Raw genomic sequence first — 18,604 nt, 5'->3', positions numbered from 1 at the left:
ATCGCAGTGGAGCTTTCTGAGCTTGTGGTTTACTGCAGACCTGTTCCCTTCAACGAAGACAGTGAGGATCAAACTCCTCCCATTCCTTTCACTGCTTTAACATCTTCTGTATGTACTGGCGTCTCATTTCCTCTTTGATCTGCTGCTGTTTGCAGAGATCGGGACGGAGCGAGCGTGTTACCGGGACATGTCTTCGTTCCCAGAGACGAAGGCAGAGAAGTTTGCGACTCGCAGCCGAGGGAAGCGCTTCCTGCAATACAACCGCCGTCAGCTTTCCAGAGTTTACCCCAGGGGACAGAGGCTGGACTCATCCAACTACGACCCGCTGCCCATGTGGCTCTGTGGCTCCCAGCTGGTCGCACTTAATTTCCAGACTCCAGGTCAGTGTGTGATGAGTAAGTTTACAGGAGACAAACTTTCTGTTCACACAGTGACAAAACAATAATGCTATAGATCTTGAAATCAGACAAAACTTAAGTGGAATAGTTTAGATTTTTTTATTGTACAAACATTTAAAAAACTGGATTCAACAAGTGCCCACAGATGTTGCCTATACTGGAACCAAATGCTACATACTATAGATATTTAGCTACATGTCTCCTATCTGCTCTGGGTAAACACAACCTGCAGTTCAGCCAGAAGGTCCCATCATACGTTTGGCTGTTTGCAACATTACCCAAACACGGACTAACGGATTTGGATGAAATTTTCAGGGAAGGTCAGAAATGACATGAGGACCAAGTGATTAGATTTTGGCAGTGATGTGGCTTGTAGTCTGGATTTATTCAAGATTTCTGTATCGTTGTGAGATAGCGGCACGGCGTCATAACTATGCAACTATGACAAGTGAATGCTACGTCAGCTGCCTGCTGATGATCACATGATTGCGATCTGACTAAAAATCTACCACTGTGGATTTATCAGGACTTATCCATTGGAAATGATACAAGGAACAATTGTTTAAATTGTGGGGGTGTTTCTGAGTCCAATCAATTCCCGACACCCGCTGCATATTTAGGTCATGCGATTCAGTATCCATACATAACGTACACATGCATAACACACGCCCGTGTTCAATGCAAGGTCATGTTGTTTGTGGGTACATCTATGTTAAATGGACAAATTCTATGTTGCCGAGATTCCTGCCATAAATTTTTTCAAGATTTCAGCCGTTGGAAATGATCCGACTGAGCAGTCCTTTTGGAGTACTGCGCTCTTTGAGTGTTTTTCTTGTTTATAATTGTGACTGTTTTTTTTTTTTTTTTTTTTTTTTTAACAGAATCTTAGTTTATTTTTAACAAATTCTGAAACCAGGAAATATACAATTCAGTGGTTATATTTAAACAAAGTGATACAGCATCTTAATTTTAAGCTTAGTTTTTTGGGGTTTTTTTTAGATTTTTGTTCTGAATAAAATAACACACATGATTAGTTGAGGACCACTGAAAGGTTCTGAATCCAGCTCTTCGTTGTGCTTTTACAGTTTCTGGATCTGATCAATGGTGTAATTTTGGTAATTTTTTTCAAGACAGCATGAAGAACACTCAGATTAAACAAGACAAAAATGACAATTTAAAATGGTACATAGGCTGCGTGACCTAGAATGTCATTTTAGGAGTATTTAATAATAATAATAATAATAAATTTTATTTATAAAGCGCTTTTCCAAAAGCTCAAAGACGCTGTACATAAAATACAATAAGATAGAACAAAACAGATAATTAAAATCAGTAGATAGTAAACAAGTTCAAGATAAAATACAGAATCACTTAAGGAAAGCAGATCTAAAAAGGTGAGTCTTTAAAAGGGATTTAAATGTGGTGAGGTTGGTGCAGTCACGGAGGGCATGGGGGAGTGAGTTCCAGAGAGTGGGGGCGGCAATGGCGAAGGCTCTGTCCCCCCAATGTCGCCGGCTGGTCCTGTGCGGGATGGAAAGGAGGTTTGTGTGGGAGGAACGGAGATTCCTGGGGGGGGTGTAGGGGAGGAGCAAATCGGTAAGGTAAGAGGGGGCTAGATTATGGATGGACTTGAAGGTGAGGAGAAGCAGTTTGTACTGGATGCGGTGTGAAATGGGGAGCCAATGGAGGTTCCGCAGGACGGGTGTGATATGGTCGTGAGAACAGGTTCGGGTGAGGAGTCGGGCAGCAGAGTTTTGAATGAGTTGAAGTTTATTGAGAACTTTGGAGGTGGAGCCGAAGAGAACGCTATTGCAGTAGTCAAGGCGGGAAGTGACGAAGGCATGAATGAGGGTTTCAGCGGCTGAGAAGGAGAGGAAGGGGCGGAGACGGGCGACGTTGCGGAGATGGAAATAGGCAGTTTTGGTGATCTGATTAATGTGGGGTTCAAAAGTGAGGTTGCTGTCAAATATCACACCGAGGTTGCGGATGTGAGCAGAAGGAGATAGGGTGGTGTTATCAATGGTAATGGGGGGGTGGGGAAATGGTGTGTGATTTAGGTCCAATAAGGATGAGATCAGTCTTGTCACAGTTTAGCAGGAGAAAAGTTTTCCTCATCCAGGATTTAATGTCGGCCAGGCAGCTGGAGAGAGAGGGGAGGGTGGTGGTGGCGGTGGTGTTGGTGGAGATGTAGAGTTGGATATCATCGGCGTAGCAATGGAAGTGTAGGTTGTGGCGGCGGATGATGTTGCCGAGGGGGAGGAGGTACAGGATAAAGAGGAGGGGGCCAAGTACTGATCCTTGAGGGACACCATGGGACAGGGGGGCGGTGGGTGATGTGCAGTTGTTGACCTTGATGAATTGTTGTCGATTAGTGAGATATGATGTGAACCAGGTGAGGGCGGTGCCGGTGATGTTAATGGAGGATTGAAGGCGGGACAGGAGGATGGAGTGATTGATTGTGTCAAATGCTGCAGAGAGGTCGAGAAGAATGAGGATGGTGACTTGTCCAGAGTCTGAGGAGAGGAGGAGATCATTGGTGACCTTGAGGAGAGCAGTTTCAGTGCTGTGATGAGAGCGGAATCCGGATTGAAAGGTTTCATACAGGTTGTTGGAGGTGAGGTGAGTTTTCAACTGGGCAGCGACGACACGTTCTAATGTTTTGGATATGAAGGGGAGATTGGAGATGGGCCGGAAGTTGTGAGGGGAGGTTGGATCCAAACCAGGTTTTTTGAGGATGGGGGAGACAGAGGCGAGCTTGAGGGGTGAGGGGACACAGCCAGTACTGAGGGAAGTGTTGATGATGTTAGAGATGAGGGGGGCGATAACAGGGAGGCAGTTTTTGAGGAGGGCAGTGGGGATGGGGTCCAGGCAGGATGTGGAGTTTTTAGTTCCAGTGATGAATTTGGGCAGGTCCAGGGGGGAAACGGGCGAGAAGTGGGCCAGGGGGGGAAAGTTCAGAGGGTTTGGTGGAGGAGAGGGGGGATCAAGTGAAGTGGGAGAGGTGACAAGGCTGCTGTGGATGGAGATGATTTTGTTATGAAAAAAAGAGAGGAACAGGTTGCATTTGTCAGTGGTGAACGAGTTTGAGACGGTGTCCGGGGGGGCAAGGAGTTTATTGACAGTTGAGAAGAGGGATTTGGGGTTGTTGGAGCTGGTATTGATCAGGTCAGAGTAGAAAGTGGACCGTGCAGATTTCAGGGCGTCTTTGTATTGTTGGAGGAAGTCGGAGTAGGCTTGGCGGTGAACCGTCAGGTTTGTTTTCTTGACAAGACGTTCTAGCTGTCGTTTATGGGCTTTCATGAGGTGGAGTTCAGGGGTGTACCATGGAGCAGAGTGGGAGAAAGTAACTAATTTGGATTTGAGGGGAGCAAGCTGATCAAGACAGGAAGAGAGAGTATGATTGTAGTGGTTGATGAGGTCAGTGGGGTTATTGATTGACGGGGGAGGGGAGACGGACAATGCAGTGGTCAGTGAGGCGGAGAATACAGAGGGGGAGAGTGATCTGGTGTTTCTAAAAAAGATTGTCCGTTTTTCCTTGGGCAGGGGGGTGGGGAGGCTGATGTCCATAGTTATTGCTAGGTGGTCAGAGATGGAGAGATGACAGCTGGAGATATTTAGGACTGTAAGACCAGAGGAGCAAACCAGATCGAGGATGTGTCCATGGTTGTGGGTGGGGAAATTGACATGCTGGGTGAGGTTGAGTGATTGTAGGAGATCTAGGAAGTCAGAGGCAGATTTACTGTGAAGGTTGTCCATGTGAAAGTTGAAGTCACCAAGGATGAGGACTGACGGAGATGTAGCTAATAGCTGGGTGGCAAAGTGGGAAAAGTCAGGGAGAAATGAGGGGTTTGGTTTAGGTGGGCGGTAAATGATAGCAGTGACCATTGGGGTGGGACCGGGTGATTTAAAAACAAGGTGTTCAAAGGAGGGGGAGGCAGGGATGGAAAGTGGGATGGTTGTGAAGACCTGTTTGTGGATGACTGCGATGCCGCCTCCTCGACCTTCTGGGCGGGGTGAGTTGAGGTACGTGTATCCGGAGGGGGTGGCTTGGTTGAGTGGGTAGAAGTCCAGTGGTTTGTGCCATGTTTCGGTTAGACAGAGGAAGTCCAGTTTATTGTCCAGGATGAATAATTGTAGAGTGGGGCCTTTGCTGGTGACGGAGCGGGTGTTGAAGAGGGCAAAGTTCAGGTGAAGTGTGGATGTGTGATTAGGGGAGGGCTTCTGGGGACAAGGCTGTGAGGTCCGTGGAAGTGGGCGAAGGTTAGCAAAATGGCAGTTTCTGAGGGAGGGCTGCCGAGGTTGTCTGAAGCTGATGATGGTGGGGATTTGGCAGCTTGTTGAATTCTGGTACTGCGGGGGGTGACGGGCAAGGGGAGCCAGAGGGGGGAGGCAGTGGGTGTGCTGGAGGGGAAGATGGGGGGAGTTCCAGGTGGGGACAGAGGGGGGCGCTGTAGCTGGGAGGCGGTTCAGTGGAGCGTGAAGAAGAGATGGATGTAAACACTGGCACTAGTCAGTCTGAAGTGTGGACGGTGTATTGGATATTTGAGATTAAAAGTGATCTGCCGGACCTGTTTGGATGGATGCCATCACTGTTAAAATATTCTGGCCTGTTCCAGAAACAGTTAAAATTGTCAATAAAGTTAATTCTGCTGGCACGGCAGAACGAGCTAATCCAGGTGTTCAGGCTGAGCAGTCTGCTGAAGCGCTCAGAGTTGTTGTTTACCGTTGGTAGGGGCCCGCTAATAAAAATAGACTTTCCGCAGTCTTTCAGTAAGTCCGTCAGATTTTGAAAATCACGTTTTGTCTGCTCAGACTGGGGGCGCGCTGTGTCGTTGCAGCCGACGTGAAGGATAATGCGGTGTACAGAGGAGGGGAGTGAGCGGAGAACGGAAGGAATTTTAACAGCGATGTCTGCAGCTGTAGCACCGGGGAATGACAGTGTGATAGCGTTAAAGAACCTGATGCCTCTCATGATACTGTCGCCAATGATGAGCGTAGAGGGGGCGAAGAGTGGGGCAAGTGGTGGACGGGAGGTTGTGAACTTACGGGAGAGGTGGCGTGGAGGGCTTCCGGCTGAGGTTGCGTCGGGGCTGGTGTGCAGAGGAGCCGCTGCGGGTGCCAGCTGTCCCTGTGGCTCGGTGTCGGTAAGGGTGGAGGTGATGGTGGAGCGATGGAAACGCGGCGATGAGGAGTCTACAAACTCGGGTTGTAGACAGCTGCCATGATGGTCCAAGTCTTTGCCGACGGACCCGGCGGAGTGGCGGCGAACCGCGTCCCGCAGCAGACGTCGTCGGGAGGTTGCGGAGGATATCCGGGTTTGGGACCGCTGGGTTTGTTGCTCTCCGGAGGAGGACCGAGTGCTGCCGGTCGCCCGCGGAGGGGAGACCCTGCCGGTGGAGCCAGGCTGAGCCCGGGGGCCACCGCACGTTTGCGCGGAGGTGGTCTTTGCGCCGGCGTCCAGCGGCGACCGGGAAGTAGCCGCCCCCGATGAGGAGGCCGGCCGATCCGCAGCGTTGGACGTCGGGGGGTCCAGAGCCTTTGGCGGTCCGTCGTCTGTTCGGATGGGAGCCGCAGAGGCTCCGGCAGCTGGCAGGTTGGAGGAAGAGGAGGCGTCGCCGCCGATCAGCCTCGCCGCCGGGTTGGCGGGCCGGGGCTTGGCCGGTAGGGACAGAGCCGCAAAGCTGATGAGATTTGGTCGGGCCGGGGAGACGGTGTGGTCGTTGCGGCTGCTTTTGCCACGAATGACGACCTCGGACCAGGATGGATGTCGGTTCGGGGTTGAACAGGACGAGGGCCGGGGGCTGACGGGGACCCACGGGAGGGTGTCATGGAGGGAGGACTGGACTGAAGCGAGGTAGCGGGACTGCTTGCAGGCGACGTTCATGTAGGAGGTGAGTATATCTGATTTGATTTTTAGCTCCTCAGTTAGACGACGGATGTCAGCCTTCAGGCGGATGATGGTTGTGTTGGCTGCATCTAGTTCAGAGGTGTGGGGGGGGGCAGACAAGGAAGTGGTGTCCGGTGAAGAGTCCCTGGCTGTGTCCGCCATGTCCCTGGCTTCCGAAAACTAAACAGTGAACTAGGATTGTTACTGTGGTGCTATAAAGCCCTTATCTGCTGCTGTTTGCATCCAAACACTGTAACACTGTAACACACCGACGTGTTGAGCCACCGCAGCTAGTTAGCCGCTGCTGATAGCACTGTCCGTTAGCAGTTAGCTGCGGTTAGCCTCTGACCGGCGAAGTCTGAAAGTTCTTTACAAGGTGGTTTACGCTCAAAGTCTTTTCATCAGAAGGTGTAGCTTTGTACAAAAATAAAAATCTGTCAAAAGTCTGTCACGGCAGGACAAGGAGTTTGTCTCGCTGCGACTAATAATAATGTGGGAGCGGGAGCCCGACAAAACACGTCCTTCAGTCAGCCGTCATCACGTGATATTTCTCTTTGGGTCCTGTAAAGGACACAGCTCACTGTGTTGGTTAGACTCCCATCGCTGACTGTGTTAGCTGTGAATACCTATGCTTATACAAATAATGTGTGTCTACTTGTAGATAAACCCATGCAGCTAAACCAGGCCTTGTTCATGCTCGGAGGTGGCAGCGGCTACGTTCCCCAGCCTGACATCATGAGGGACGATGCCTTTGACCCTTTCGACAAGGATACGCTGCATGTGGAGCCAATCACCATCCAGTTACAGGTCAGATTAACTACGACATGACTGTCATTCAGGAAGGAGTTTGATTACAGAAAGAGCAAAAACAACATGTCACATGTAGTTATTTGTCTGACTCTCAGGAGCTTATCTGTATTACAGCTCAGTATTACTACAGTAGTCCGGTATCCGTCCATACCATCTTCCTCCACTTTGTCAAATCTTCCTGCTCTGTCTCCTGCATCAGGTGCTGGGAGCTCGTCATCTGCCTAAAAACGGCCGCAGCATCGTCTGCCCCTTTGTGGAGGTGGAAATCTGTGGAGCCGACTACGACAGCTGCAAGTGCAAAACGGACGTCGTGGGTAAGACGCCTGCTGAGCGGCAGAGATGGTGTCAAACGTCAGGGCTTCGTGTTCTCCTGCTGCATGTTAACTGCATGTTCCTCTCGACCCTCCCAGCTGATAACGGTCTGAATCCTGTGTGGGTGCAGAGGCAGTTTGTGTTCGACATCCACAACCCCACCTTCTCCTTCCTGCGCTTCATGGTGTACGAGGAGGACATGTTCAGTGATCCAAACTTCCTGGCGCAGGCGACCTACCCTGTGCGTCTGCTGCGAACAGGTGAGTGTTTCAACTACCACCAAACACAAGGATGAGATGGAGCTTGATAACTGCATTCCACCCATTACTCAAGAAGTCTGATTTCAAAGTGTTTTGTTTTTGTTCTGTGTTGAATCTGTTCATTGTTGTGTGTTGCCAGGCTACAGGAGTGTACCTCTTAAGAACAGCTACAGCGAGGAGCTGGATTTGGCATCACTTCTGGTTCACATAGAGATCGTCAATGCAAAGGTACACAACACTTTTTCCTCCATACTGCTAGAGGGTGGATTAAAAACATAACTTTTGGTGATAGATCGCAGTATTTACTCAGTATAGATGCTCCTCAGATCAGTCTTTACATTAGTGCTTTTTTTCTCAGTGCTGAATAATTTCTGTCTGCTGATATCAGTCTCTCTTACCAGCAGTGCAGATGAATTAATGAGCAGACTTTCAGCTTCTTACATTGGCCTACAAACTATAGAGGGGATCATGGTTTATTGTTCAGGCTAAAATGTGCACCTTAGCAGAAAATTATTAGAAGTTAGTATGTATCTGTAACTGAAGCAGTAAATCTGTGAATGATGGTTGATTCTTAAATTTAAATCCAACTGAACTGGGAGATCATTGCTGATGCCGAGCCATGGCAGGTCTCAAAGATATAGTTGAAAGCAACAAAAACAACAACAAAGTATTTGTTTTTTACATACCAATCTATACCACAACATGAACATATACACTGCCGTTCAAAAGTTTGGGGTCACCCAGACAATTTCATGTTTTCCATGAAAACTCACACTTTTATTCATGTGCTAACATAATTACACAAGGGTTTTCTAATCATCAATGAGCCTTTCAACACCATTAGCTAACACAATGTAGCATTAGAACACAGGAGTGATGGTTGCTGGAAATGTTCCTCTGTACCTCTATGGAGATATTCCATTAAAAATCAGCTGTTTACATCTAGAATAATCCTTTACCACATTAACAATGTCTAGACTGGATTTGTGATTCATTTAATGTTACCTTCATTGAAAAAAACTCATTTTTTTTTTTTTTTTTTTAAATAAGGACATTTTCTAAGTGACCCCAAACTTTTGAACGGTCGTGTATTTTTTTAGAAAAATTCCAAAAAGTAAGGCAATAAATACCAGAGATGGATATCACAACTGATGTTTTAAAATGATTTTAAATGAGTCCAGTATGTATCTGGTTTGTGTTGATTGGGTTTTATGATAGAAACCAGTAGCCAGATCTGCATAACAGTTGACAAAATATTAATAAAAGACCTATGTCACTGGCAGGAGTGTCAAATATTCTGTATATTGAAAAAACCCAAAACAGTATTATCAATGACATTTCTTTGACATTCAGCACCAGTACCAGGCAGAGGTCCACTTTAACACCTAGAGCCCAACGCACACATTTTACATCCATACTCATATCCCTTGTTTGCAGTTGGTTTGCTCTTGAAATGTAACAATTTCCGAATGCAAAGTTTTGTTTTTTTTATCCTTGATATAAAAGCTGATAAATCTGCGTCTTATGTCAAACTTGAACAGTTACTGTTCTATACTGGCTGTTCACATCACAGTTGACAAGACTGTTGTGACTCAAGGTGGATAATGTAGCCAGCTATCATTTATAATACTTTATAACCTAAAGTAAGTAGTGCAATTTGTTGTTTCAACAAAGCATCCACATACATTCATTAAAATAAATGTCTCAGTTAATTTGACATCTTTATTGTTATTATTATTGTCATTCCTCCTGTTAAATCATTAAACTGTTTTCTGAAGTGAAGCGAAGACGTTGATCTTTTTCTCTTTTTCAACATTCAGCATGGAATCATTCATTTAGACAGTCAGTACAAAATAGAACCCATCTCTAAGCTGTAGTCCACACATGCCTTGTGTAACTGCTGTTCTCTCCATCCACGCTGCTGCTACAGGAGGAAGACGACGAGAACCTGTACACATCCATCCAGCGGCTGCGGGATCGAACCAGCGAGCTATCCAACCAGGTTTCTCTCCTGGAGAGGTCAGGCTCAGCAGACATGAGCTACCAGCAGAGTCTGGAGGAGCTACGAGCGGCTCAGGATCAGCTGAGCGAGCTGGTGGAGGCTCGCAACCGCAGGTGAGAACACAGCACATGGGAAGAGAACAGAAATATCTAGTGACTGATGTGTGCAGACATCCATTTAACTGTGAGGTATCTTTGGTTGGTGTTGAAGAAATAGTAGGAAACAATGTTGACTATGTTTGTAAATGCAAAAGGCCAACAGTATTTAACTCTTAGTTTCTGGGTGTTTTTTTTTTGCTCTTGTCACTTATTTACTCCTTGTGGGCTCATTCTAGAAGTTCTACAACCATGAATAGAAGGAGAGAGAACTTAGAAATGTTTTCTGTGCAGTATGACACACTTCTAATGCCATAAATCATAAAGAAGAAAAGGCATAAGTTGAATTTCTTTAACCCCTTTACGCCTGTTGTTGCGAATTCGCAACATACCACTTTCATTCAGACTGCAGCAGAGACAGTGTATCCATTCCCCCAATGCCGGTTTGTGCATATTCAATACGTACCTTGGAACCTTTTGCAAGCACTGGTTTCTCTTCGGACCGATCAGAGTGGGACCTAATTATTATATATCTGTTATTATTATTATATATCTGTTCTATGTGTAATAGATAAATTAGCAATCTCCACTTATTTTAGCATCAGCTGGAAAGCAAAAACACAAAAAATGTTTTGTATTTAATTGTAAATACAGGCATCAAGGGGTTAATTATTTCTTTTCCAAAAACTGGAAAAAATAAATGAAATTAAAGAATCAACATGCACAACATTTTTCCAAGTGTCCATAGGTGTTGCAAACACTGGAAAAAAATGGCTTCACACTGTACATTTTTCACGTGTTTCCATGTTTCCATGACGCGTGTGGAAAAACCTGATATTGGAGAAATTTCATGATTTCAATCTTAGATTTGAATCGTTTTCCCGACAGTTCTATGTCATCATGGATTAGTTCCAGGATTGTTGAAAATCTGACCATTCTTCTGTTTTTATAGTTTTTGCCTCTGATTAATAGTGTCATTTTGCTAGTTTTTTGAAAAGATAACTTGCCTTTCAAACTCTCCAGCGGGTTTAGGGGTTCACAGGGTTAAGCTATAAGCCCTGCTGACAGCTATATAAGACCAACAATTCAAAACTGAGACACTGAAAGAAAATGTACCCGTCCTGTCTTTTGCAGCTGTATCTTTAATCTTGAATTCAACACTTGAGAAATAATCCTCAAAGTAATTGTATCTCACACGCAACATGACATCTTTTTCCACTTTTCCAGGCTGATGGAGAAGAAGAGGAGGGAGAAGCTGAGGCAGCAGGTGGCAGCAAAGCGCAGCTAATTCTGCCAGAGAGCCTAAACTCACCATAAACGCTGCCTGACATGCTGAGCAGTGACAGCCTGACAGAAGCCACAGGCTCTCCAGCAGCGACATGCAATCCGTTTGTAACTGGAAAAAAACAACACGTTCCCTCACAGTAAGATGTGAGATATTACAGCACCGTTCTGTGCTGACGGCAGAATGAAACAGCGACAAACAGAAGCAAAACTAAGCTATAAAAACAATCATGGGCTGAAGGCTGAAACACATCATGAGCAAATTGGAGAAGGGCTACTCCTGATGTTTCCATGAGAACAGTACAGGCCGGAGAGGTTAAAAGATAGATTTGTGAATTTCACTATGATGATTAGAGCTGAAATGACTGGTTTCATCTGGGGGTTTCTGGTGATTTGCTGCTTTTCTTTGTGTTGTGACATTTTAAATTAAACATTTTTGACTGTTGGTCAGAAAAACAATAATTCATTGTATTTTCTACTATTTTCTGACCGTTCATATACCAAACAATTAGTCATTATTTTTGGAAAGTAATCCGTACATTAAGTGACAATTAAAACGATCATTAGTTGATGTAGTAATCATGATGAGTGGCTCTGATAGAGTTTTATGCAACTATCATAAACATCCTGCTAGCTAAATGCAACTACAACAAAAAGTCTATGTCATGTTGGCATTTTCAGCATATTCTATACATTTTGAAACAAAATAAGATTGCGTTCAAGTAGAAAAAAAACCCATAATGCACAGAACACACCTAGTTAGGACAATTCTGTCTCTTCAGCAGTGTTTGAGCTCACGCCTAAGAGATAGTGGAAGGAAAACAACAAAACTCAATAAAAAACTGGAATGAAATTGAGAACTCCTTAAATTTGCTCTTAACTGTGTTTCAGGCTTTAGTAAGAAAAACAGGATTAAAAGGGAGACAAAAACTCAGGTTACACAAACGTAGGAAGGTTAAACAAAAAAAAAAACGCTATCTGGATGGAAAAAGGGAGCAGTGGGCACACGTAGCAAAAAGGAAATATCCTGTATGTGCCTTTGTTATTGTGCATTTTAGAGTATAGTTATTCATGTGTTTAAAGAAGTTCAAGAAAACTGACTGCTTTCTCTACAACTGGAATAGTTGCCCTTTAAGGGAAAACTACTAAAAACTGGAGAGGGAATGTTTGGTTCACACCACTACTCATGAAATGGGTTTCAAGTGATTTAAAGACTGAAGTTTGGTCCTTCTAATCAAGACTAAGTCTTTTTTTTGGGGGGGATCTTCACACAAACTCTGCCTCCAGGTGTTGGAGGCTCCTGTCACAGACCTTCCTGTTCTATGAAGGAGAGCACAAACTGTCAAACGAATCCTCATTCAAACCACACTGAGAAGGTTTTTTAATACTTCTTCTAAGGGCTCTAAATGTGTCTATACTACCTTCAGAGGCATGAGAATGGCGAGCGAGGGTGGAGATGAGGAACACTCCCTGGATGTCACCTGTACTGGGGCTCAGGTGTGTTTAACACACGCATACGACAAATAAGGGCTATCACAGAAAACTAGCAGAGCACTCTTTTTACCTGCCGGCTCAGACGTCATGCCTCACAACTGAACCACATGACCAGGATCAGTTCCCATCATCGCTCTAATCGACAAGATGTGGCTCAACTGGTCCTGGATCTGCCAAAAGCAGCTTTAATTTGTCCCACTGCATGGCTTCATGTCTCCCCCACCCACCCCCACCCCGTAGCTACTTCATCCCCTGTCTAATTTCTCATTGTATATAACTTCTTTTATTTATCAGACAGGCATAGATCCCGTTTTTATGGATGAAAGAACGTACTACAAGAACAGTAACAGACTTCAGATTGGAGATACTGTAACTTTATATAGAAATTAATATTGTGTACTGAGCTCCCTTTAAATGTCCCCATAGACACCAACCTCTCTCTTTCTCCCTACGCTGCTGTTGCACTGGGTAGGGACCTTCTATGCAAAGGTCATCCTGTTGGCCTATAGCCATTGTGTATTAGGCAAACTGACAAACTGAAGTTGTGTTTTCTCTCTGTACCTATGCTAACTGTCCGGTGTTATTACTCTGCATTATGAATCCTGTGCAAGTTTCCAGTTAATAAAGCTCTTTCATGTACCTGTGAGTGTGTAGTTTTCATTTAAAGATCTCATCAAGTAAATAGGTGAGTTTTCATAGTGAAGAGAGTGATGAAAAGCCATTTATTTTAATAGATGAACATTAAAGTTGGGATATCTCAGCCAGTGTGCCACATTTCATTAACTTTATTAATTACATCCAGTACTGTAGATTATTGTGGACAATAGACACCACTTTAAACCTGATCTGTCATACACTACAAGATAAGTGAGTGCACCTCTGTGCATCTTTTACATGCTAAATGATTCAGAATTATATGACCAAAGTAGAAACTCACCTGATGGACATGTTAGAAACCTTGCGATCCCTGCAAGACAACCGAGCAGACCTGTGATTTCCAGTCAGCCTAACTGTATGACCATGATCATAAAATGAGTTGAGAACATCAGAATGTGTTTTGTTCTATGGGCTGTGTCTTATCTGCATGTCTTCAACATGGCTCCACATGGAGGAGAACTGGCAGAGAAAGTTAAAAATCTGAATCACAAATATGCAAAAGGATACAGGAAGATCTGTGAGCAGCTAAAACTGCAGTAGTAATAATTGTTTTCTTGCCTCCGTCACTAAGCACTTGCTCAATGGGAGTTTTTCAGTGGGTTTCTCTTTATGATATGATACTGTAAGGCCCTGAGAGGATTTATGTTGTGAAATAAAGCTGCTGGAGCTGCAATAAAAATAGGGTTAAATTGGGATTTGCTAGGAGTCAGAGTCGTTCACAGGCCAAACTGCTGACTGCAGACAGTGACTGCCTCTTCAGCAGAAAGTAGCTCTAGTTTAAACTGTAGACACTGTAGTGGAGTAACAACAACTCTCTTTTGTAAAGACATGTTATGCCTGAATTTTCTGAATTTCAATTTTTCATTTTTCACCATGACCTAAATTCCATTCCATGGTGGTGATTCAGAGTCAAACGTCTCAAATTTAATCTGGCGAAATAGTCAGAATCCAGGTAGAAGAAGTCAAAGCATTTTAGTTTTTATTTTATTAGTGTGTTTTCTGTACCTTTTAGTGGTTTTTGAATGAAAAACAGCAAGAAAAACACTGCAGTTATAAAGGCCTGTACCTAAATACACTGCAATGGTATACCATTTTGATATGATATACATAAAAATAGATGTTTGCGTTGATCCAACTAAACTATCTCCACTAACTTGCAGTCAATGTTCCCTGTAATTTTTCCTGAGTCTGAGCAAACACACAAACTCCCTGAGCGTCCCTTGGACCACTGTGAGCAACATCAGACGTGTGCACTGTGGTCACACCAGCATCACATCCATTCAAGTTACATGGTTCATTAAAAGAATCAAATTACAGCATTTACATTTCTGTTAAAACACTTTGACAACAGGAGCCAGTTGAAGGCTGCAGTGATTTTAGTGACACTACAATGTATAAGAGTGAAGTTATTGAATATTTGTCTCTCTTTACTGTTGCAGCGGTTTTGCAAATTGCAGACAGGACCCTGTTCACTCCATAGACACCAATGTTATTCCTGTAGCTTGAAAGACAGCTACTTTTGATAAAACTGGGCTTGTAGCACATTGTCTGCCTTGCAACAATGGGAAAGAGGCACCGTTTATGTTTTGACAACCTATATCTAATGAGTTATTGATGCTGGAAGTCCGAATCTGTGAATATCTTTCCAACTTTACTGAACTTGGGGCCACTACCACCTAAGGAGTGATATATTTAATTCTGAAAAAAGCATTTAGCCATACTTAAAGCTTTAAGTGCTTTATTAACATGGAACTAAAAATTTTGTATTGTTTTATTATCACAGGTTCTGTCTGAAAAGAGGTGGCATCATTTTAAACAGTGAAATCAAACTAATAAAATGTAATGACCAACCAGTGAGCAATACTGGATTCTGCAAAAACATAAACAACTTTTTTAAAAATCTAAATCTTATCTTAACACAGTTAATGTATTAACTTATTTTTGTGTGTATGCATGTATTTATTGATTTATTTAGTACTGTTAACATATCAGAGTTCTGAGTGAATTTTTCTTAAGATAGACAAAGGCCATTTATTGATTACATATAGGCTCTTAAATGTTTATTAAAAACTAAAAAGCATTTAAAAAAAAACAACTTAGGCATTTATTGAGTCACTAAAATACTGTAGAGTACAGACCACATCAGCATGATTATAAGCATCCTCTGGTAAATTAACAACCAGATACTGATGTCTCTCACCATATGGACTTCAGGAGATGACTGGGGGATGATAAACTGTGACCTACTGGTTGGGTTCTCTCTGTTCTCATGTTTCTTACATGTTTGTCCCCTGACAGCCGGGTCCTAATGTTTTTTGAGCAACACACCATACTATGACGTTTTTACAATGATGGTTCTACTATGAAGCCAGTTTGACATGTTCAGGTGTTCTTTGTGTGAAAACTCAGAGATTTCAGGTATCAGAAGGTGGTTTTCAACTTTCTTTGTTAACTTTCTGCTTCAACTTTAAACTAAATTTCCTTCACTAACCCAGCCCTCTGGACTTCCAGTAAGCTGTGTTCCTATTGGCTGTCCAGGTGGCTGCTTGGTGTTATCAGGAACACCTGAGCAGCTCAGTGTCTTCCTGCTTTATTTAGCTGCAGACAAACATTTCCTCTGCTTCTCTTCACCACTGAACCGGGTTTGGCTCCAGTTGCTTTAGTTTGTTCTTTAGGCGTTGGCTTGCAGCTTCCAGCAGTTAAATCGTCTTTAATGTGTTTCTTGGTGTGCTTTAGGGCTTTGTACTGGATAGTTGTCTTGGTAAATGTGGTTCTTTAGCCACAGTTAGCACATGGTGTTAATGTGTGCAGTGATTAGTAGATTTGGTGCAGCTGAGTTGTGTCTTTATCTTGGCTGTAGTGAGTCTTCAGAGGTTTTTGGTCAGACACATTCTGAATTCTTGTTTGTGAAGCAACGTTGGTTGTCCAGAAGGTAAGAGTTCCTGTCCTGATTCTCCGTTCTCAGAGGTTCTCTGGTAGGCTGCAGGAGACTTTAGCATTTGGGTTGTGCTAGTTTGGTTTTTGTATGGTTTCATTTGGACGACTATCTTGAGACCCCTCCATGTGGTTTAATGAGGTTTTCTGCAACAGTTCTACAAAGCAACCTGCAGCAGAAGAGACTTTGAGAGTTTTTAGGAAGTTCTGGAGACCAGACTTTAGAGCAGCAGAAACATTTGTCAGCAGTGTGAGCAGGAGAAGGTGAGCTTCAGAGTAGAAATGAGACAGAAACCTTCTTGACCCGTGTGGTGAGGTCTTGTACCAAGAGTTTGAGCAGGTTGTGAAGAGTCTGGAGTTCTTTGGTCTGAAAGCACAAGAAGAGTCGACTCATTAAAGGAGAAAACGGGGGATATTGTTGGTTCTTCTGTCACTCTGTAGTTTCCTTAGACTGAATATCAAGTTTATATTTCAAATGATTTCCCATGGGAGCCCAAGAAGACTTCAATAAACTCCCTCCATCCCCTGGACACAACATATTTTATTACCATGTTAAATCTTTTTTTTTGTTTGTTTCTGAGTTTTAATCACAGTTTTAGCATAGTTTTTTTTCTCTTTGCTTGTTTAGTTTTGTAATCTGTGTGAAAGGTGCTAAACAAATAAAGCTGAATTGATAAACTCAATAATTGACTAACTCATGATTGTGACAACAGAAGTATTTTCATTGTGATTTAAGGGTTTGTTTCATTTTTAAGGTTGGGGTTAAAATCTTGACAGAAAAAAAAGATTAAAGAAATAAACTACAGTAAAAAAGCAATTAAATCAAAGGAAAAAAACATTAAATATAATAAAACTTTTAAAAAGAAAATTAAACATTAAATACAATTAAATTATATTAGACAAAATATTTAATTAGATAATTAAACGGAAGATACAAAGCATGTAATTATGAAATTAAACAAAATTTTTAAACAAAAATATTAAACATTAAAGATGAAATATTTTAGATAATTAAACATTTAAAAAATACAATTAAACAAGAATATTACACATTTAGAAAAATACAAAATATTTAATTAGTTTCTTAAACCTTTAAAAGTCAAAAAATTAAATGTTTAATTAGAAAATTAAATCTTAAAGACAATAAAACTTTAAATAGAAATTAAACAGAAAATAAAATGAAGCATTAAAAAAGAAAATAAAACATTAAAAGGTGGTAAAACATTTAAAAAGAAAAACCTTAAAGATTTAATCAAAAAATTAAACATTGGGAAAGAAAAGGAAATTTTTCAAACAAGCCGATAAAACATTTGAAAAAACAACAAACATTAAAAAGACAAAACATTTCGAAATCAGATCAGACATTAGAACAGAATAAAAGGTGAGAAAAGAGCAAAACTAAACATTTAAGAAGACTCAAACTAAAGATAAAACCTTTGAAAGGGCACCAGTTAAACTTCAGAAGATCAAATTAAACAGAAGAAACAATAAAATGATGAAAAGAGCAAAAACAGATAAAGGCCTTAAAGTGTTTTCTAGTCTGAAATGAAAACATCAAGTTGTTTCTTCAAACATTTCCTCTTTCTATGTTCTTGGTTTGATTGTGGATAGATTTACTAAGAACTCATTTCAGAAAACTGCTTTCCAGATAAAGTCTGCTAGTAGTTGAAGGCATTTATCAAACTAATGTTACCTTCTGATCTCCACAAACTTTACTGTTCAGTGAAGAGAATCAAAGTTTGTTCAAGATTTCTAAAAAACCCACAGGTGAAGGTCTGAGAAGAACTCGGATGGTCTAAATGTGAAATCAAGACTCATGGTCACAAGTTTTAAGGCTTCTGTTAACCAGAAACTTCAAATTAACAGAGAAGTACTGAGAAACTTTTAAAATTTCAGTCCTCAGACTGTCTGAAGGTTCAAACTAACAGAGAAGTACTGAGAAACTTTTACGATTTCAGTCCTCAGACTGTCTAAAGGTTCAAACTAACAGAGAAGTACTGAGAAACTTTTAAGATTTCAGCCCTCAGACTGTCTGAAGGTTCAAACAAACAGAGAACTACTCAGGAACTTAGAACATATCAGTCCTTGGACTGTCTCAAAGGTAAATCTAACAGAGAACTACTGTGGGACTTAGAAAATTTCAACCCTTAGACTGTCTGAAAGCTCAGGTCCTGAGGACTCTGGAGGTGTGGAGGCTTTGAAAGTCTTGGAACTGAGGGTTCCACCCTCCAGTACAAAGGCTGAAGTCCAACCTCCTGAGAAAAACGGTCGAGACGAGACTCGAGTTTAAAAAAACGCTCGAAAACGTCCAAAAATAGATGATAAATGCGCAAAAAAAAGAAGACTTAGTATCTGAGCGAGTAGCTCAGGGGATAAGGAGATGGACTACCAACTGGAAGGTCGCAGGTTCAAGACCCACCGCTGGCCTTTTTCTTTGTTTGTCTTTGTCAGGATTTTGATAAAATTTAAGA

At 42.5% G+C, this 18,604-nt stretch overlaps 1 protein-coding gene across 1 annotated transcript in view; it reads left to right on the top strand.

The window, feature by feature from the left end:
• Nucleotides 1–13,181, top strand: part of LOC111582127 (1-phosphatidylinositol 4,5-bisphosphate phosphodiesterase gamma-1-like) — a 58,528-nt gene extending 45,347 nt beyond the window's left edge. Inside the window, exons 27-32 of the mRNA XM_023290649.3 lie at nucleotides 6,947–7,092; nucleotides 7,295–7,409; nucleotides 7,506–7,667; nucleotides 7,807–7,895; nucleotides 9,598–9,782; nucleotides 10,992–13,181. Of these exons, the coding sequence (XP_023146417.2) occupies nucleotides 6,947–7,092; nucleotides 7,295–7,409; nucleotides 7,506–7,667; nucleotides 7,807–7,895; nucleotides 9,598–9,782; nucleotides 10,992–11,052 (758 nt within the window). The 3' untranslated portion in view covers nucleotides 11,053–13,181. The remainder of the gene's footprint in view (nucleotides 1–6,946; nucleotides 7,093–7,294; nucleotides 7,410–7,505; nucleotides 7,668–7,806; nucleotides 7,896–9,597; nucleotides 9,783–10,991) is intronic.
• Nucleotides 13,182–18,604: the final 5,423 nt, after the last annotated feature.

Source organism: Amphiprion ocellaris, chromosome 2 (assembly GCF_022539595.1).
Source record: "Amphiprion ocellaris isolate individual 3 ecotype Okinawa chromosome 2, ASM2253959v1, whole genome shotgun sequence".
In the NCBI taxonomy this organism is placed as follows: Eukaryota; Metazoa; Chordata; class Actinopteri; family Pomacentridae; genus Amphiprion; species Amphiprion ocellaris.
Note: the sequence above shows the minus strand (reverse complement) of the source record. Positions and strands in the feature narration are given on the sequence as shown.